Raw genomic sequence first — 22,293 nt, 5'->3', positions numbered from 1 at the left:
TTACTGAATTCTAAAGCGAAGGCAATTGATTTGGATGATAGAGCAAATGTGTTTATTTCTATTAAATAATTGGCTAGCATTGCCAGTAAATAGAGTCATAGAGATGTGCAGCATGGAAACAGACCCTTCGGTCCAACCCGTCCATGCCGACCAGATATCCCAACCCAACCAATCCCACCCGTCAGCACCTGGCCCATATCCCTCCAAACCCTTCCTATTCATATACCATCCGAATGTCTTAAATGTTGCAATTGTACCAGCCTTATCATGGGGAATTTTTCAAAGCAATTCTCACCTGCATTTCTGTGCATTAATATATTCTGCATTGCCTTGCTGTTAAGTGCCATATGCCATGAAAAAAACTCCATAACAAAATGCGCAGGATGCTTGTAGAACTGGAATCTGTTATATGTAGCATGCAATGGACAAAAACATTTTGGATTGAAGGAATTATCGGAGACTTATCTGTTTTGGGTCTTCCTGAAAGAATGGTCATGGGTGCTATAAAGTATTTTTGCATTGTAACAGGGAGAAAGCGCGCCAGAGACCCAGGTTCAATTCCCATCTCAGGCAACTCTCTGTGTGGAATTTGCACATTCTCCCTGTGTTTTCATGGGTTTCCTCCGGGTGCTCCAGTTTCCTCCCACAATCCAAAAATGGGCAGGTTAGGTGAATTGGCCATGCTAAATTGCCCATAGTGTTAGGTGAAAGGGTAAATGTAGGGGAATGGGCCTGGGTGGGTTGCGCTTCGGTGGGTTGGTGTGGACTTTGTTGGGCCAAAGGTCCTATTTCCACACTAAGTAAGTAATCTAAAGCTTTTAAAAAAAATACATAAGTTTGACCACTTTTTCATGCCCCATTCTGTGATGCCTTTGTCTGATTCCAAGAAATACAAAGGCATTCAATGTTGACACTTAAAGATGTGTCTTTTTTTCTTCCTTCATTTGAAGATTGTCGCATCTTTATTTTTAATTCTCACTGAATGCAAAAAATCATAATCACTCAACTTGAATATGTAATTGCATGCACAACTGGCTTAGATTGTTTTTACGCTGACAAATTAGTCAGTTAATAAAGACCCAACTAATGATTTTAAGAATGGATTGATCATATTAGTCCATAATTTTTGTTTCTTTATAGAGATGATTCTGAATTTAATTATATATGTATGCTCCATTTCATATTGGCAAATTGACATTGCCAGAATTTATACTTGTTCGCCTTTTCTTTAATGTAAAATGAATGAAATGGTCTTGTCTTTTCCACAGAATCGTAAAAATGATGAAGCTTCATATGAAAAAATGCTGAAGTTAAGAAGAGACCTGAGTCGAGCAGTAACTATTCTGGAGATGATAAAGCGAAGGGAGAAAAGCAAAAGAGAGCTGCTCCATCTAACATTGGAAATTGTAGAGAAAAGGTTAGTATAAACGGTGTTCTAGAGTAAAGCTTACTTTTCTTTAGTAATGGCATAGTGCGAGGATTTTTCAAACTAATCGTAGAGTTTGCATGTCGCCTGCTAAATTGATGAGATGGCTCTTAGTCAACCACAAACTTATACATCTAAGGGACACTGCATTTATATTACTATGTACATGTTATAGAAAAGAAGGATCCTAGTGTGGGAAGGTTTATTGTGTTGGTAGTCTGCTGAAAATGTTGCACTGCTTCTGTTGGATCATTCAGACCCTTTGTACATTTCTCTTTTCACTATTAACCAAGGTTTCTGTAACTGATCTCTTGTGATGCTCAAAAGCAATATTAATTTTAAAATTTTCTGTAAACTGAATATGCTAAACATCTACCTTTCTGCTCAATTTTTTTTACATCTAATGTCCATTTCCATATTTTTCTTCTTGCCTCTGCCTTTCTGTCTTGGATCTCTTCCCCTGCCTCCAAATAGATTGAATCTGCTATTCCAGAAATTTTTAGAATATGGGTTGGTTGTCTGGCTTCCAAGCAGGATAATGGGAATTCTAACTGCATGGCTGCAAACTGTCACTACCACAGACCAAAATGCTCATCAGAGATGGAACTGAGTGTTTACCTCCTCTAACTATAGATGGTGTGTTTTGCTGACCAAATACCCTTGTGCTGTTTCTGACCGGAAAATGTTACAATTCTGGTTGTTATAAAAATTCAGTATTATTGTAAACTAATTATGATACTTTTGAGTATCCAAGTGCCAGTGTTCGGAAGACTGGTAACCTGAGTATAACAAAGAGCTGCTTATTTTGTCTTTGCTGTTTTTTATCTTTTTTCCACAAATAATCCTTATTGAGTCTACTTGCCAGTACTACATGATAAAATAAGCATTTATTGTAATCTGTAAGAGTAATTTGATTGATATTGTGCTTTACGTTCATAGGCACAGCCTGGGTGACTTCAGTGGCGAGATTTTATCTGAGGTTATGGCACAACGGCAGCATGTAAAACCTACCTATACTGTGCCCATCATTCCAATATCTAATAGCAATCAGTATAAACATCAAGAGTTTATGGAGTTCAAAGAATTTAAAGTTAATAAGGTGAGAACTTAGTCACTTTGTCATAATGGTCAGTTGAACAGTTTGAAGTGATGTTTATAAAGGGCAAACAGTGCTCCTTAGTTAAAAGTTACACAAGAACTTGGAACAGGACTAGTCAATTCAGCCTTTCTAACTTGCTCTGCCACGATGTCATTATGGTTGATCTTGTCTAGGTCTCAACTCTGCATTCCTGGCTGCTCTTCATAACCCTTCGAACCAATGTTAATTAAAAATCTATCTATCTCCTCAAATTTACTCATGTCCCAGCATCTATCACACTCTTGGGTAGTGAATTCCACAGATTCATGGCCGTTTGAGAATCGGGGAAGCAGATTTAAAATAGTGGCCTCTCATTCTACATTGCCCCACATTAGAAAAACATCTACATGCTTGACCCCCTTTAGCATCTAGTAAACCTCAATTAGATCTCTTCTGATCCTGTAAAGTTGAGGCAATCGCTTTAAACTGCTCAATCTGTTCAAAAGGCAAACTCTTCATCTCTGTAATCAGTCTCGTGAACCTCCTGAATTACGTCAAATACAACTATATCCCTTTTCCAGTAAGGGAATGTATGCAATACTCCCCAGTATGGTCTCACTAAAGCTATTGTTGCATCAACACTTCCCTATTTTTATTACTAAAGGAATAAAGTATAAATGTCAAAATTCCATTTGTCTTCCTTTATTTCCTGCTGTATTTGCATATTGTTTTCTGCAATTCATGCACGAGGGTAGTGAAATCCCACTGCACCAAAGCACTCTGAAGTTTCTCTCCATTTAGGTAATTCGCCTCTTTCTATTCTTCTGACCAAAATGGATAACCTCACACTTAGTCAAACTAAACTTCTGCCACATTTGGTACGTTCACCTAACCTATCCATATCCACTCAAATTTCTCATTTTTTCACCGCAATTTACTTTCCCACCTATTTAAATGCCATCTGAAAAATTGGCTGTAGTGCTTTCTGCTGCCACCCCCACACCCAAGTTATTAATATAGATCATAAATAGTTGAGGCTTGAGGACAAATCCTGTGGTACCCCACTAGTAAAAATCTTGCTAATCAGCAGAAGACCCATTTATCCCAACTCTCTGCCTTCTGTTGGTTAGCCAGTCTTCTATCCAAGTTAATCATCCGTAATTCCCTGTGATCTTACCTTGTATATTAACCTTCAGTGCAGCACCATTATCAAATGTCTTCAGGATATCCAGATTATACTACATTGCTTGTTACGTCTTCAAAAAAAGGTCTAGCAAATTAATCAAACATGATTTTACCCTTGGTAAAATGCTAACTCTGCTAGATTGTACTTTGACTTTCCAAATATGCTGTTACTTCCTTATTGAATTCTGACAAGTACCCCAACAACACGTTAAACCTAACTGGTCTGTAATTTGCTACTTTTCTGCAACCCTCCCTTTTTATGGGTAAGGGTGTTATGTTAATATTCTTCCAATCCCCTGGAATCCATCCCACATCCAGTGAGCTTTGGGATATTCTCATCTATGGATCCACTATCATGGTTGCCACTTCTGCTCAGACCCTAGGCTGTAGGCCATGAGGACCTGAGGACTTTGTCTGTCTTTAGTTCCAGTAATTTGTCAAGTACTCTTGCCCGAGTGATGGTGGTTTTAAATTCTTCCCTTTCTATACACTCTATTATCTGTTACTATTGGAGTGGTTCTAGTGAAAACTGAAGGAAAATATTGACACTAGTCACTAAAACATTCTCCAAAGGACCAGCATTCACCTTAGCTGCTCTCTTCCCATTTATACGCTTAAAGAAGCTGTTACAATGTTAAATATTAATGTTTAAAATAATTTCTTTCTGGTCCCATCTGTTAATGTGGTCTCGCTGAGATCATTGAGAATTTTCAGTTGTGACGTGACTAATTTGGCACTGAAAAGTAATTGATTTAAGTTAACAAGGCTTGGTTTCTTGTCTGTCAGAAATGCAAGGTTTCAAAACACATTTGAATTATTGCGGTCTCAAATGGCCTACTACCATTCCTATTTCTTAGATTATTTGCTAGTTTACAAGAAATCCTATTTTTGTATATATACATTTTGAATTATAATTGCAAAACAAGGTCTTTGGTACAGTATTTGTGACTAATTACTATTAATAATCTTAGCCTGGCCATTGCTTTTTGTTACATCGATGTTTCTTGTATGCCAATTGCATTGTAGCAAGAGAATGTGGAGATTATACGACCCAAGAGAAAGTATGAGAAGAAAAAACACAAAGTCTTACAACCAACTGCTGCTGCACCTCAGCAAACAAGCCCTGCTGCACTGCCAGCCTTTAATGCAAAGGACATAAACCAGTATGACTTTCCCAGCTCTGATGAGGAGCCGTTCTCGCAGGTATGTATCGGGATTGATGAAATGAAATTAAGAGGGTAATTTCAGTAACAGCTGTTTCTTATGATCTAACATGATGTTGGAGTGTCCTTGTTTTATAAATTACTTTAAATTTTATACTGGGAAAGTTTCTTAAATAAGAACCATATTCATTTTGTAGTTCGGGCAGATGAGATGTAACTCCAGTTGGAGAACTGCAGTGTAGAGGTGCTGATGTATAGAGTAGTGGAAGGTTTCTGCTTAGAGTAGAAAGTGGGATGGGTCGTAAACCTGGGCTGGATGATGTTGAATGCTAGTTATTGGGAAGCAGAAAAATAGATGAGAGTAAAAGACTTAGAACAAGAGGTAGCATAGAAGTTACGGTTAGAGGCTGGGAGAGGTTGTAGAGCTGTGTCAGACTGCAGAGGGGATGGTAAAGTGACATTGAAGGTTGAGCAGGAAGATGAAGTGGAGTAAAATGGACCAATGAGAAGAATATGGGCAAGATAAAGAGAAATGATGCAACATAGGTCAGCAGAGTCAGGTCCCTGGGGGGGGGGTGTGAAGCGGGTAAAAGAATTTGATGCAAGAATGGAGTTGATTTAGCCGGCAATACTAAAGCTAATGAGTAGTGTCAATTGAAATAGGAATATAAATAAGAGACCAGGGAAGAGAGAGTGTACAAGATAAAGAATGTGAAGAGGCTTCAGTGGTACTGTGCATGAAGAGGAAAGACAAAAATATCTGAAAATATTGATACATCTATCACCATTCATTTGAAATATTGAGCCTTGTTGTAAACAGGGAGGTCGGAAAGAGTGCTGGTCAGTGGCAGTGCACAGTACTCAATTGGTAGATTATGTTCACTAGGTCCCTGTATGATCTATTTCCAAAACTGGAATTTTATAGCCTGGGCTTATTACTCCAACTGATACTTTGGGAAACAGTAGAAAGCATATGAAAGTTAATGCAGGTGCATGGTTGAGAGAAGTAAATCAGAAGTAACAGAAAAACAGTTCACCACATTCATGTATGCCTTTTTGAAGCTGAATTACAATCTAAGAGTCCTGTTTTTGTTTTTGTGAAGGTCCATTCTGCATCCTCCGAAGCAGAGGAAGAGAATGATCCAGATGGTCCTTTTGCTTTCCGGAGGAAAGCAGGTTGTCAGTACTATTCTGTAAGTGCCTAAAATCAAATGCTGTCAAGGATACATTTTGTTTAAAGGTGGTTCCATGTCATCAATGTTTTAATGATCATATTTGTGGTTATGTTTTTCACAGCATGTAGTTTAACTTTGCTTGACTTTTTCTATTAACGTGTTATGAGTTGTGTAGTCTTAAAGTTGTTTTCAATATCACAGTATATTATCGTCTGTTTATTTTAGAATAAATTAGTTGTTATCTGTTAATTCTAGGCTGGGTTGTTGACCTAAATCAATTGGGCATGCATCAAGAAAATCTCCAAAAACGTCTCTATCAAACTGAATACACAAACAATTCAATAATATGCTTGATTGAATTGACATTAAATGATAATTCTGATACTAACTTTTTACAATCAAGCAATAGATTTTGTCCTGATGTAGATATTCATTAAAATTGCAAATTTCACAAATACTTTTCTCCTTTTGTAGCTGACCACAACCTAAAAATGAATGATACGTAATCTTAATCTGTTACTATTAACATTCAGACTGTAATATGTACCTTAATTACTGTATTTAGTGTAAGCTACCTGATCTCAATTGATCTCATGTCTTTTGGGAACAGATAAACTGAGCAAAATGATTAACGCAGATCGATTTGGATTTAAGTAATCCAAGTTGTACGTTAAATCTTTCAAATACAAACAAAACTTTTTTAGTAGTTCAGTAAAAGTTTACTTGGTTTATTCAGACACTGTAGTAATCCTCCTCAAATCTACCAAATTTTGCATTGTCAAACGTTAATAGATTTTGATTGATAAAGGGAAATCTTAAAATGTATGACATCGCAATATGATTTGTTGATGTTGGAAGTTTTTAAATGTCTAACCTAAAGGGTTAAAGAATGATGCGGAAAAATACACTTTCATTCAAATAGTGCATGACGAATCCTAATGTTTCTGAACCAATTAGGTGCATGTGTCTGTCAATTTAGAGCTTACTAAACTGTACTAGTTCACTAAATGAAGAGTTAGTCTGTTTTACTGTTGTTAATTGAAGAATAAGTATTGGCTTGGACACTGAAAACAACCACCTCCTTACCACCAGCAAGCTCACGCTCTCTTGCTCTCTCTCTCTGTTTCTTGCATGCTGTCTCTGTTCCACACCACCCCCCTCCCCCAACATATATTTGACACATACCTGAGCAGCCGTAAGCTCGGGTTAGTTTACAGTGCAAAGGACCATAAATATTATAGCTCTGTTATCTTCGATTACGTTTGAACACTTCAACCTACAACCTGACTGAAAAGGATCAATGTCACTGAACCAAGCAGCTAATTTGACCTTAAATGCATCCTGCATCTTCCTGTAAAGATTGCACCTTTCCGTCAACCCCACGAGCTCCACTCTTGTTAAACTATTGAATGATCATCATCTCTCTCATTGTGAAGATTCCAAACATTTAGATACTTGTGAGCTGCTCAACTTCTACATAGTTGTATTCTATGCAAAATCTTTTTAAAAATAAATGTTGCATTTGATGCAGATGTTTTTTGTGCTTACCTGATGTCTCCATTCATCAAGTAGCTATAAATTATAACCACCAAGTAGGGAGCATACTAATAACAAGGCAAAAGCAAAGTAACCAGTTACAAATTTCAAAATAGCTACAAATCAAAGGTAGGCTATTAAGAGGATTGCCAGGGTCATTGCACTGCTCTTTCAAAGAATAAATTGAGTAAGTACAGGTTCAGTGTTTAAAGGATACAGGAGCCCGCTTTAAAATTTATAGTGCTGTGGGGTAGAGCGGGCATACTTCTCAGGCTGCTTAAGGGAATAATCTCCTTTTGGTGATGTAAAAATTCTTGTGGATAAACTGAGTTGTAGGCCAAAATTAAATATATACAATTTTCTTAGAATTTTTTAAAGCAGCAGCAAAGGTTGAGAGAATGGACCAGAATGTTTCTTGTAACCTTATCTTAATTGGAGAACTTCTGTAAATGAAGATATTCAATAACTTTTTTAAGAAGTAATGGATTTGTTTTCTTTGTTCAGGACATCATATTAGGTGGAATATAGATGCCTCTTTTTGAGGTAGCTCTGTAAAAATTGTAACTTAGTTGACCTACTGTGATATAATCAATAGGTACTGCAAAGCTCTGCAGTGAAGTGAAAACAAACCAGCAGGCAGTAAGTTGAGCGCACAGTTTCAGCGTATATCTGTTGTATTTGGAAATTACTAAGAAAAACTCATGGTATAATTAACAAATGAAATTTTAATATTGCTTCATAATCTGTATGAATTGCTTCTCTAAATTAAAGGAAGCCCCTATATTAACTAAACATGGTGTTGACCTGTATAATAGTGTTAGGTTCAATGCCGGATGTATTAGATGTTGCATTAATGGGAAAGGAAATATTTCTAAACTGCAGATATTTTGATTCGTTCAGGTGATTTACTGTTTTTCATTTTTCAGCCTCGGTTGGACCAAACAGGGAACTGGCCGTGGTGTAGTCCGGAAGAAGGAGGATTAGGAGATATTCGCTACAAATACTGCCTCACTACACTGACAGTACCCAGGAGGTGTATTGGTTTTGCACGAAGGCGTGTTGGACGAGGTGGAAGGTCAGTAAAGATAGTTGATTATTTTAAGCTGCTTATATGAGGGCATTTTGTTGCAGTTGTTGATTAATATTCATTTCCTTAATCATTAAAACAGTGACATAGAAATAGCCTTCAATTTACAGATATCTAAATCATGGGTTTGAAGAAAGTTGCTCCTTTTCTAAAGGTTATATGGTGAAATTGGCAACCATTCAAAATTCTACTGAAATCTTAACTATGTAATAGATAAATGATTAAGGTAACAACAGAATTTCCTGTAATCTTAGACCGCCAAGTTGTAACTGTCAAATTAGAATGCAGTAAGATTGTAAACTGATCATTGGTTGTAGGGGAATAATGCAGGCTTTTGAGGTTCAGCGTTTTGTTGCAGACAGTATCACAATGTAACCTGTCTGACAAGTTCAGCAGTTAATGGTGTGATTTGACTATTTTGAGTAGTGGAGAACATAATGTCATTAGTGCTCTCTAATGGAGAGAGCCAGTACAACTATTAACATAATATTACTTGTAACTATATTAGTCTTACTGTCAGATTACTTGACAGAGCATGTAATTTGCAAAGCAATTAGATTTAAGCAATTGAAGTGAAATTAAATTGGTTAAATTAGTAACTTTGTGTTGATATCTCACTTTTAAGAATCATTTCATATTTGAGATATAGTTTAACAACTTTGCTTATTCTAAATGAATCACTCATCATTTGGTTTACATTTGACTTTCGGTAAACCTTACAATGTGTCATAGTGCATTCAGATTCACTAATATCTGAATTCATAAGATTCTTTCATTTCTTTTGGTCATAGGATTTTATTGGACCGAGCGCACACGGAAAATGATGCTGTTCTTCATCAGTTGGATCCTGAGATACTCTCTTCCCCACCCCATTCTCCATTTAACGAATTTGCCAATACCTCACAAATAAATACCTCGGATCATCCCTCTAGAGACCTCACTCAGATTCTAGCAAACATAAAAGCATGCCGGTGGCGGCATTTCAGACCCCGGTCACCATCCCTTCAGGACAATGATGGTGATGGACTCTTCTCCCGAAAGCTGTATCGGGGTGTAAATCGAATCGTATCAGCACAACCTGGGACCCAGCCATGTAGTACCTCTGTCTCCAGCAAAAGCAGTGGCATTGGTTCAACACAGAATAGTGGTATGTGCTGTAATTATTCAAACAGTAATTTATCCAATAAAAGTATGATTGCATTGCAATTCAGGCATGTAATATTTCATTATTTTGAGAAAACCACTGACTCTCTTCTAAATGTAGCTCTGTTCAAAGTCATATTAGAGTATTTCAGAAGATGTTAATAAACTTTATAAGTTGACTATCATTGTGTGGCAACTTGAACGTAACCCTTTGTGAAAGTACATTTAAAAAGAGGTATATGTGAAAACATTTGCTTTTTCTGAAGCAAAAATTCTTTTTTATTTTTGGCTACAGGATTTTTTGCAAAATTATAAATGGAATTAAATGGTTAATACTGAAGGGAAGCATTTCTCTCTTGCTTTTAGGAACCATGAAATTTTGATTAATATTCGTTGGTAGGCTTTAAAGTTTGTCCTGAAACTTTGGGGAGGCAGGGACTTTATTCTAGTTAAAAGCTGCTGTGAATTTTGTACATGCTGAGAGTTGTAAGCACTACACATTAGAATGCAGACGCTCTTGCTCTCACCCCCTCTTTCCTCCCCTTCCCCCCAATACTATTTTATTACTAAGGATGGGTCCATTTAATTAAAATGCTGTGAATCCTTATAAGAATACCTCACTTTTTGGAGAGATAAATGTACGGTGATAATAAATATTACTTGACAATGTAACTTTGACTTGGCGACATTAGTATCAACGCTTACTGAAAGTTTTTCTGATAATCTTAAAAATAGTTACTGTTGAGCAGTTTTTTTATTCGTATGTGGGACTTGGGCATCGCTCGCTGGCCAGAATTAATAGCTGTTCCCAATTTGCCCTTGAGAAAGTGGTGGTGAGCTGCCGCCTTGAATTGCTGCAGTCCACTTGCTGTGCGTTGACCCACCATGCCGATAGGGAAGGAATTTTAGGATTTTGACCCAATGACTATGAAGGAACAGCGGGATATTTCCAAGTCAGGGTGGTGAGTGGCTTGGAGGGGAACTTGCTGGTGTTCACAAGTACCTGCTGCCTTTGTCCTTCTAGGTGAAAGTGGTCATGGGTTTGGAAGATGCTGTCTAAGAATTTCTGCAATGCATCTTGTAGACAGTACACACTGCTGCTACTGTGGTGGAGGGATTGAATGTAGATCTGGTGTCAATCATGCGGTTTGCTTTGTCCTGGATGGTGTCAAGCTTCTTTCTTAAGTTGCACCCATCCAAGCAAGTGGGGAGTATTCCATCACAGTTCTGACTTGTGTCTTATAGATGATGGATAGACTTTGGGGTGTCAGGTGGTGAGTTACTCATTGGAATATCCCTAGTCTCTGACCTGCTCTTGTAGCCGCTGTTTGTGTGGTGAGTCCAGTTGAGCTTCTGGTCAATGGTAACGCCAAAGATGGTGATAATGGAAGATTCAGTGATGGTAATACAGTTGAATGTCAAGGGGTAGTGATTGGAGTGGCTGTTATTGGTAATGGTCATTGTCTGGCATTTGTGTGGCCCAAATATTGCTTGCCATTTGTCGGCTTTCACCACCTGCCAGGTGTCTTGCAGTTACATCCTTTAGGACCCAACCAGCTCAATCAGTAATGCTGCTGTAACCAGGAAAGGTTTGTTTGCCCATGTTTAACCTGAAGCCATGAGACTTCATGGGGTGCACAGTTGATGTCAAGGGCTCCCAGGGCAACTCCCTTTTGACTGTGTACCATTGTGTTGCCACCTCTACTGGGTATGTTCTGCCGGTGGGACAGGCCATATCCAGGAATGGTGATGGTTATCTGCAAGGTAGTCATTCTTACAGAATCGTATGTTAGGCTATTGCTTGACTAGTCTGTGAGACAGCTCACCTAATTTTGGCAGTAGCCCCCAGATGTTGTTGAGGTCTTTGCATGATCAACAGGATAGTTTGTGTTTTTGCTGTTGTCTTTTCCGGTTCCAAAATTGATGCCAGGTGGTCTGTCGTGTTTCATTTCTTTGTTGTGACTTTCTAGTGATTGATACAATTGAGTAGCTTGCTAGGCTGTTTCAGAGGACAATTGATGTAGCTCTGGAGTCACATGTCGGCCAGACCAGGTAAGGATGGCAGATTTCCTTGCCTGAAGGACATTAGTGAACCAAATGGGTTTTTGCAACAATTTGGCAATGGTTTCATGGTCATCGGTCGAATCTTAATTTCCAGACTTTTTTTTTTAAGTTCAGATTCCATCATCTGTCATGGCAGACTTTGAGCCTAGGTCCCCAAACATTATTCTGGGTTTCTGGATAAACAGTCAAGCCATAATACCACTAGGCCAACGCATTATTGAGATACTAAAAATGCCATTGATCATATTGGAAAGATAACATTCTGAATGGTGGATTTTTGGGGTGATGTTTCATAGTTATGGAACCATAGCACTAAAGAAGCCCTTCAGTCCATTGGATCTGCACTGACCTATCTACACTAATCTCTCTTTCCAGCACTTAGTCTTGAACATTATCTCGTTTCAAGTACTGGAGTTGAGATTTTCTTAGTGTATTCCAGATTCACACCACCTCTGTGAAAGTCTTTTTCCTCAAGCCCCCCCCTCTAAACCTCTTGCCCTTCACCTTAAAATTATGTCCCTTTTGTTATTAGCCCTTCAGATCGGGGAACCGCTTCCTATCTACCCTGTGCTCCTAGTAATCTTAGACCTCAATCAACTCCCGCACCCACCCTCTCCGCTTTCTCTGTTCTAGGGAAAACCTAAACCTATCCAGCCTCCCTTCATGACTAAAACATTCCAACCTAGGCGACATTCTGATGAATCTCCTCTCCACACCTCCAGTACAGTCACGTCCTTCCTTATAATGTGGCAACCAGAGCAGCACACACCACTCCAACTATGGCCTAACCAAAAATTCTGTACTGCTCTAAAATGACCTCACTGCCATTATAATTTTTGCCAAGACTGACAAAGGCAACTGTTGTGTATGCCTCCTTAACCACCCTGTTAAATTTTCCTGTCATTCATTGAGTACTGCCTTGTCTTGTTGGTTCCAAAATGCATTGCTGCACACTTATCAGAGTTAAATTGCATCTGACCAACCCATCTGTATCTTCCAGTAACTCCAGACCAGCTTCACTATTATGTCAGGAAGAACAAGGAACACAGTGCTGATTCTTGTGGTACGCACCTGGACATTGGCCTCACAAACAACCTTCTGTCTACCCTCTGTCTCCTCTCACTAAGTCAATTTTGAATCCAATTTGCCACATTACCCTGGATGCCAGTGCACTTATCGTCATGATCAGTTTCCCATGTGGGACTTCGTCATGGGAAGTCCCACATACGCCTTGGAAAAATACTAACAAATTTGTTAGGCACGAGTGTGCTCTGAAGAAGCCATGCTGACTATCCCATATCATCAAGTAGAGATTCATTTTCTCCTTCAGAATTGTCTCCAGTAGTTTCCCTACTACTGATTTTGAGACTCACCTGTTTGTACTTCCTTGGTTTATCTCTCCAACCCTTTTTGAAAAATGGCATCACATTAGCTGTCCTTCAGTCCTCTAGCACCTCCCCTGTAACAAGACGGGATTGAAAACTTTGGGTCAGACAGCCACTGTCATTTCCTCCCACAACTGAATGCTTGCTTGTGTTTTCTGTTGAGACAATTTAGAACTAGGGTTCACAGTTTGAGAATGTGGGTTTTTCTTTGAAACTTAGTTCAAATCTAGCCCAAAGCAGTGAGACGTTTTCTTTCTAGGTGTAGATGGTCTGCATGGTATCTGTCCAGTTCTTGGTTGGTTCAAACTTGACCTGGTTTAGTACAGGTAGGCAATGTCATTTGGATAATTATTATACAAAATTTATTTTTATGCAATAGAATGTTTGAAGGTTAGTTTTAAGGTTTACTTTTGGGCATGGTGCATGGAGGTTTGCTCTGCTTCTGCCTGCTGTATTCTGGTACTGGTACCTAAATCACCAATTGCATTATGAATTACAATTACCTGTCGTTTTAACACAAGTTACCAAAGTGAATACCTAGGACTGGAAGTAGCAGTGGTGTGTTATTGGTTGGGAAGAAGAGTGCCATTTAGCACTTTCAACCTGCTCTTTCCATTAAGATCATGACTGGTTCTGGTTGTGATCTTAATTCCATTTTCTGCCTACACCTTTTCGCACTGGACTCCCTTGCCTGTCAAAAAAATCTGGTATCTAGCATGAGTCATTTGTAAATTCAGTGATCCAGCCTCCATTACTTTTTTAGGGAAGAGAATTATTCCATGACCCTCAGAAATCTCATCCTAGACCAACTGAAACGGTGTCTCTAGTTATCATCTTTTTCCGCAAGCGGAAATATCTTAACAGTATCCACTACACCAAGTTCCCTTAGGATCCTAGATCTTGAAATCACATCTCACTCTTCAATCTAATGTGTAAAGTCTCAACTTGAAATCATGCTTTCTTCAAAAAGTAAGCCTTTCATCTCAGGAATGATTCGTGAGTCTTCTCTGAACTGCTAATACAATTCTGTTTTTGTTTCAAATGCAGGGAACAAAGCTATGCCCTCTTATAGATGTTGTCTCACCTGTGCCTTATACGACTGCAAAGCCTACCTAATTTTACATTCCATTGCTTTTGCAATAATCCCATTTCCATTAATCCTACTTGCTTGCTCAACCTGCATATTAAAATTTGTGATGCAAACACCAGGGCGCCCAGACTTCACTTCAGTACGTTTGAGTTTCATACAATAAACTGCATTGAGTAAGATGTTAACCACCCCACCCTCACCCACCAAATTCTTGAGCTCAAAAGGTAGACGAGATTTCCAGGATGAACAACAAATTGAAGAATTTGGGCTGACAACTTTGGAAGGAAATGGCGCTAAATTATTGCCAGGAATGTGTGTGCGCACATTTCAGTGGGAATCTGACTAGACTAGGTGATACTTACCGAACAGATTATATTCATTACAATGTGTGCTGGGAGACTTGAGGCCAGTTTTGATGGGCCTTTACCATATTTGACCATAGTTGATTGTTTAATGTCAAGCCCAAAATCAGAAAAATACCTAAATGTATGAGCAACTATCGATTCATTAACCCATTTTCGATTTTGTGTAAATAACAACATTGATTGTTAGTACTTTGAGAAACAAAAGAGAAGCATGTTTTTATAGTGTTTTTCTCAGTTATGATGTACTTGGAATATAATCACTTTGACGATAAAAGGTAATATAAGCTTAGCAACCAGCTGTTACACAGCAAACTGTCACAAATTGCAGTATGAGTTTTTTTAGTCTGGGTTTTTTGTGATGTTTATCTCAATCAGCGATCAGTTTTCCAATAATGCCTGTAGTTGTCTTCAAATTTGTATAGTGGAATCTTCAGAATCCACCAGAGAGAGGGCGGACAATCCTATGTTCACCTGGAAGTCTGCATTTCTGATCGTGTGATACTTCCTCTGTATGTGTTGGAATATCAGCTTCTTTTGTATCCAGGGGTGATGCTTACCGCACTTATTCAGTATAGAGCAATCAGCAAGCACTCAGAAGATCAAGCCTAGCCACCCAGCCTTTTGTTTTAAATGATCCAACTGAACTGTGGAAGACCTAATGATACAGTCCTGAAAAATCTGCATAAATGCTAAGCTTGCTGAAGGAGAGAGGTAAAAACAATGACTGACTGCAGATGCTGGAAACCAGATTCTGGATTAGTGGTGCTGGAAGAGCACAGCAGTTCAGGCAACATCCAAAGAGCTTTGAAATCGACGTTTCGGGCAAAAGCCCTTCATGAGGAATAAAAGCAGTGAGCCTGAAGAGTGGAGAGATAAGCTGGGGGTGGGGACAAAGTAGCCTAGAGTACAATGGGTGAGTGCTCCCATGAGGACCAGTTCCACCACCGAACACACCAGATGGCCGCCGCCTTTAGAGATCACAATTTCCCTTCCCACGTGGTTAAAGATGTCCTCCAACGCATCTCATCCACATCCCACACCTCCACCCTCAGACCCCACCCCTCCAACCGTAACAAGGACAGAACGCCCCTGGTGCTCACCTTCCACCCTACCAACCTTCACATAAACCAAATCATCCGCCGACATTTCCACCACCTCCAAACAGACCCCACCACCAGGAATCTATTTCCCTCCCCACCCCTTTCCGCCTTCCGCAAAGACCGTTCGCTCCGTGACTACCTGGTCAGGTCCACGCCCCCCTACAACCCACCCTCCCATCCTGGCACTTTTCCCTGCCACAGCAGGAACTGTAAAATCTGCGGCCACACCTCCTCCCTCACCTCTATCCAAGGCCCTAAAGGAGCCTTCCACATCCATCAAAGTTTAACTTGCACATCCACTAATATCATTTATTGTATCCGTTGCTCCCGATGCGGTCTCCTCTACATTGGGGAGACTGGGTGCCTCCTAGCAGAGTGCTTTAGGGAACATCTCCGGGACACCCGCACCAATCAACCACACCGCTCCGTGGCCCAACATTTCGACTCCCCCTCCCACTCTGCCGAGGGCATGGAGGTCCTGGGCCTCCTTCACCGCCACTCCCTCACCACCAGACGCCTGGAGGAAGAACGCCTCATCTTCCGCCTTGGAACACTTCAACCCCAGGGCATCAATGTGGACTTCAACAGTTTCCTCATTTTCCCCTTCCCCCACCTCACTGCAGTTCCCAACTTCCAGCTCAGCACTGTCCCCACGACTTGTCCTGACTTTTCCTACCTGTCTATCTCCTTTTCCACCTATCCACTCCACCCTCTCCTCCCTGACCTATCACCTTCATCCCCTCCCCCACTCACCCATTGTACTCTATGCTACTTTCTCCCCACCCCCACCTTCCTCTAGCTTATCTCTCCGCGCTTCAGGCTCACTGCCTTTATTCCTGATGAAGGGCTTTTGCCTGAAACGTCGATTTCAAAGCTCCTTGGATACTGCCTGAACTGCTGTGCTCTTCCAGCACCACGAATCCAGAATCCATTGCTAAAGGAGAGAGCTGAATGGTATGGCTCAGGTTTAACTTTGGGACCATAACTGTTACCAATTTGCAATTGGATATTTGATTTGGAAACAGGATATTTTCAGATCTTGCAAAATTAGTAAGGATAGTGATAGTTTTACTGCCTCCAGTTGATATATTGTAATTTCTTAAATGCATCTGAGTAACCTTGTGTAACGTGGTTTGTAATGGATAGTAAGTTAGTTGATTAGGGTGAGGGTTTTGGGAGGGCATGTGCTTGCGAGGAGGAGGAGAACTGGTAAAGGATCGGCATGGCAATAGTGCAGGTTAGGAATACATGAAATGTATTCACGTCTTGTGAGATAGGAAGGAATACAATGCTTAGAGTATGAGTAAATAAGAAATGCATGAGTAAATAAGAACATTAAGATATAATTAAAAGCTCGCGCTCTCTCTCTGATTTCATGCACCATTTGTAACAAGATGCATGAATAGTGCACATAGAAATAAAAGAATGTGAAGTTACTCTATGAAACTACTCACCATAGAATGGTAGTTGGAGTGACCAAGTCTGGGAATTGCTTATTCAAGGGTATTTGACATTTTTTGGAAGGAAGGAAAGTGGTGGGTTATCTTTAGATTAGATTACTTAGTGTGGAAACAGGCCCTTCGGCCCAACAAGTCCACACCACCCCGCCGAAGCGCAACCCACCCATACCCCTACATCTACCCCTTACCTAACACTACGGGCAATTTAGCATGGCCAATTCACCTGCACATCTTTGGAGTGTGGGAGGAAACCGGAGCACCCGGAGGAAACCCACACAGACACTGGGAGAATGTGCAAACTCCACACAGTCGCCTAAGGCGGGAATTGAACCCGGGTCTCTGGCGCTGTGAGGCAGTAGTGCTAACCACTGTGCCACCGTGCCGCCCACAAATCTTGTGTTAATAAAGAATGAGACCTGTACAGTTGTGAGAAATGATATTTGCTTACATGATCAACTTGTTGAATCAGTTTGGGTGGAAATAAAAGTTAGCAGAAATTTAAGATTCAGTTAAATTTATGGTTAAAACTTTAAATTAGATGGGGAATCATGTGTTATTGAGAAACAGCAGGGAAGTGAAGTTGAGGGTTGTCAGATCAGCCATGATCTCATTGAGCAGATTTGGTAGACTGAATGGCCTACCTCCTGTTTCATGATTCATTTTCAGATGTAAAATAGCCCTCTCCCTGGTTAATTCCAGACAGTTTGTTCTAAAAATCTCTCTATGCTCCCCATGGTTCTGTTTTCAAAGTCCACAGGTTCTTAACCAATCTGAAAACATGGAAATTTTGCTGAATCATTCGATGCACCCAAGATCAATTCGCTCAAAATGGTTTCTTCAACCATTTATGAAATATAATCTTTCTATAAAAATTCATGTATTCCAGTTTGTGGTTATAGGTTTGTACTTGAAATTAACTGTGAATAAGAATTGCTGCCAAATGAACAGAAAATAATCAAAGTAGAGCTGTTTTAACTAAACCTGTTGTTGCAAATTCATTCTTTGTTAACATTGATTATGACTGCATTATGTTACTTAAAAGTAAAAGCTTTTTTACTTTTTATAAATAGTGGAAAGGTTAATTTTTGTAGCGACAGTACAGCATGCCAGCTTTTGACTCCATTTCACATTTGGTTTACTATTGCCTTCTACTCAGAAGTTCCTCTAAGTCGAAATAAATATGTATTTTTAAAAATGCTATCTTTTCTCAAATAATGTGTTTAAGTATTGCCCATTTATTCCATCCACTAAACATTAGGCCCATGATGACTATTACGAGACACAGACTAAAGAAACTACTATCGGTAGAAGACCTGATATTGCCAGGCCAATGATAACAATTCTGAGATACAAAGCTAAAAACCCCACTACATCAGGTTATAATCCAACAGTGCCACAACCACGTGATGAAGGAGCAGCACTCCAAAAGCTAGTGCTTCCAAATAAACCTGCCAGACTATAACCTGGTGTTGTGATTTGTAACTTTGTACATCCCAGTCCAACACTGGTGTCTACAAATCAATGCTGAGATACAAGTTCCAAGCACTAAAGGATTTACCAATGACTCTTGCCTATTCGGATTCATGTGGGCAAAAATATGACACTGGATTCCCTCAAGATCTTCTAATCCCCTCAGCTCCAACCCTGGGACTTTCTGACTTTGTCTTCTGTTTTGGGTTCTTGGGACTGAGCTTACCAAGAAGACAGGGTGTGTTTCTCTGTACACAATTATTGTGGCTTTGTATTGGGAATGATAAGTAAATGGACATTAACAAAAAGAATTACTCCTTAAATGACTAAAATATCTAGCCTGCTTTAAGTATCGTATTTGTCATTAATGCCAGAGTAATACTTTGCACCATTTGCTTGATATGGGCAGTTCTCTGGATAAGTTGGAATGGTGCGAGAGTTGGGTGACTGTTACTTTTTAAAACATTAAGTGGATCGTGATTAAGATTGCATGACATTTTACTGCGGCTTTGACCTAATTGCTCCCCTTGCTGTTGGGGTGCAGTTTAACCCAAATCGCTACTTACTATACAGGGCTATACAGGCTTACTATACAGCTTCTACATTTCTCTCTCCTTTCTACTGCCTGTTCTATGCTTGGTCTGTCTCGTCCTGACCCCCTCACTCCCATGCACATGTACCCTGCACACAACGCCAGGGTCCCAGCTTCGATTTCAGCCTCTGGAAACTGTCTGTGTGGTGTTTGCACATTCTCCCCGTGTCTGTGTGGGTTTCCTCCCGGGTGCTCCGGTTTCTTCCCGCGGTCCAAAGATGTGCAGGTTGGGTGAATTGGCCATGCTAAATTGCCCATAGGTTAGGTGCATTAGTCAGAGGGAAATGTGTTTGGGTGAGTTACTTTTTGGAGGGTCGGTGTGGACTTTTTGAGCCAAAGGGCCCGTTTCTACACTGTAGATAATCTAATCTAGTCTAATAGATGATTGTATTTATTTTACAATAGAGTGTAACTTCAACATTCTACTTAATTTTTACCTCTGAAACGCTCTAGGCTGACTAAGATCTTGATAAAGAGTGCAGATTTTGACTCTGTTGCTTTCTTCAGATTAGGAAGGCAGTTAGAATTATAAAGTTTATTCACCAATATTATATGTTTTAATTTGGTCGTGCTGAAGTATTTTTAAGACAATATTTGGAAAAGTCATTACTCTCTACGAGCACTTGTTTCACCTTAATGTCAAAATACTTAATCAATTCCAAAATATTTTGGAAACCTTTACAATCTGGTAGTTTAGATTTTCTTTAAGATTTACAGTACGGCAAAAACCTTTTTGAGCACAAATTATTCACTAAATTCTGCTATTGGTACTTTAGAGAGATTTGTACTGAGGCTGCCAATCTAAAATCTGACCAGAACTTGTGTTTTCCTGTAACTGAAGGCAGCTTCCATCGTACTAATGACATCAGAATTTGACTCTACCTATTTTAGCACCTAACCAATATTTATTTTTAAGTGCTGAGAAAGTTAAAGGGGCCCTATTTCACATTTTGTAAGTACTTTGTTATGACATTGGATCTGTTTCCTAATGTGGTGGTGAGAAATAGGGCAGTTTTGCTAAAGTTATACATGGTACTGTTCAGAGCACAGTTGGAATACTGTGAACCATTTTGGACCCTTTATCTAATGAAAGATATAGGGATTAGAAAAAGTCCAGAGAAGCTACCAGTCCAGTGGACAGGTTGAGTAGACTATACTACCTCATTGGAATATAGAAGAATGAGAGGTGACCTCATTGAAAGGTACAAGTTTGGAGAACTTGACAGGTTAGATGTGGAGAATTTGTTTCCTCTTGGAGAGAATAGGACAACTGGGCATAATCTCAGAATAAGGGGTCACACATTTAAGAATTCTTTGCCACAGAGGGCAGTTGAGACTGGGTCATTAAATACAATCACAAGTGCCATAGACCTTTTAATGATGGAGTGGAGGGGGGACAAAAGTAGGAAACTGGAGTTGATGGTTATCAAATCAACCATGCTCTCATTGTTGGAGTGGACTCTGACTTGAATGGGATGGCCTACCCCTACTCATGTTTTATAGTATTAAAGTAAGCCCTTCCAGGCATAAATTTTCAAAAACTACTTCAGAAATTTGACTGCAAATGAACATTTATGAGGGGGGGGGGAAGGCACTGCTTTTATTGATATGTAGTATTATTCAATTACACTGATGAAATTATCACAGAAATTTGTCTTGACTCTGTGTGACTGTTTGATAATTAAGTCAGTGTTGTGAAACTCCTATTTTCAAAAAAATGGTTTTTGGGGGGAAAAGTTCTACAGAAACTATCACCTCATGTTTTGGCAGTTTCATCAGGTCATTGTCCAAGATTGCAGCTGCGATGTTTGTAGTCTTTTCCGGCACGGTAACTTTTTTTTTAAAAAAGTGGGCGATGCTGAGTGCCTAGGCTGCACTTCTTAGCTTTTTAAAAGGAACTGCTATGTATATGCACGAGCTGCATGTAAAATGGTAGAGTTTAAAAAGTTGTGATGCAGAAAATATTCCACTTCAAAAATTTTCTCTTGACAGCTAAGTAGAGAGTTAATGTAAACAGCAGCTGTGGTTAAGATGTTAAATATTTATTTGGTGTGGAGCCAAAGCTGGCTAGTCTTCTAAGTGATATAGGCACGTTCAAATTATTCTGCTTCCTATAAATGATTATCTTCAATTTCTGGTGAAAAAGATTTGAAGTAATTGTATGTGATTACAATAAAACAGGAGTTGTATTTTTAAAAACTTTTATATCCTGTGCTTTAGTGCAAGTTAAATGATATGCTGCTTGCTTAAACACTTGTGTTCCATGATGATCGTAGCTAAAATGGAAGAATTTTTAAAAACTCATATCCTCTCAAGGACAGTAATTCCAGTTTCATTCTGTTAGCATTGTGAAATTACTCAAAACAAAAGGACAATCCTGCAATAAATAATGGAAATTAGCACCTAATTATGTGGCTGATAGCACTTCTACTAATTATATACATTAACCAATAACTTGACCTACAGATATTATTTTGAGAATTTCTGTGGATAATGATCCCATATGCGCTTGTACCAGGGGCTTCGGGGCTTTTGTGGATGATTAAAAGTTGGTTCTAATTCCCTCAGTGCAATAATCCATGCTACTATTGAATGTAAGGCTTCCCATTGTAAAATCTAAGGACTGTTACTTGACATGGAGAATTCCAATCAAATTTGACTTTTTTTTTTGAGGAAAATGCACTTTTTTTCAGTTTTGTTCTTCTCATCACCTTGACTGGTGATTTACTTGAAATCCAAAAGGGGAACAGGGAATTTTTCTGCTCCTTTCTGTACCTTCCCTTCTGTTTGCTCCCCACTCCCGCTCCAAGCATCCTAACTGATCTACAAATGGTGAGACAAAATTCAACATTGCAGCTATTTCCTTGGTTGTGTCTTAATATGTCTAGCACTCCAGACTTGAATCTTGTATGAACGGGTATGAAATGTTTATAGATTATCATATGATAAGAGTGCAGATGGGAGTTTGCTCTGT

General features: G+C 39.4%; 1 protein-coding gene across 5 annotated transcripts in view; it reads left to right on the top strand.

Annotated features, from left to right (window-relative positions):
* LOC140480762 (enhancer of polycomb homolog 1-like) overlaps window positions 1-22,293 on the top strand; it is a 258,043-nt gene that overhangs the window by 221,968 nt on the left and 13,782 nt on the right. For all 5 annotated transcript variants that reach the window (XR_011961397.1, XM_072576103.1, XM_072576106.1 and 2 more), the window contains 6 exons: window positions 1,269-1,417; window positions 2,366-2,525; window positions 4,716-4,892; window positions 5,956-6,045; window positions 8,490-8,638; window positions 9,442-9,797. Coding sequence is in view for 4 of the 5 variants with exons in the window: in XM_072576103.1 (XP_072432204.1) it covers window positions 1,269-1,417; window positions 2,366-2,525; window positions 4,716-4,892; window positions 5,956-6,045; window positions 8,490-8,638; window positions 9,442-9,797 (1,081 nt within the window). In the remaining variant the exon portion in view is untranslated. The remainder of the gene's footprint in view (window positions 1-1,268; window positions 1,418-2,365; window positions 2,526-4,715; window positions 4,893-5,955; window positions 6,046-8,489; window positions 8,639-9,441; window positions 9,798-22,293) is intronic.

Source organism: Chiloscyllium punctatum, chromosome 8 (assembly GCF_047496795.1).
Source record: "Chiloscyllium punctatum isolate Juve2018m chromosome 8, sChiPun1.3, whole genome shotgun sequence".
In the NCBI taxonomy this organism is placed as follows: Eukaryota; Metazoa; Chordata; class Chondrichthyes; order Orectolobiformes; family Hemiscylliidae; genus Chiloscyllium; species Chiloscyllium punctatum.
Note: the sequence above shows the minus strand (reverse complement) of the source record. Positions and strands in the feature narration are given on the sequence as shown.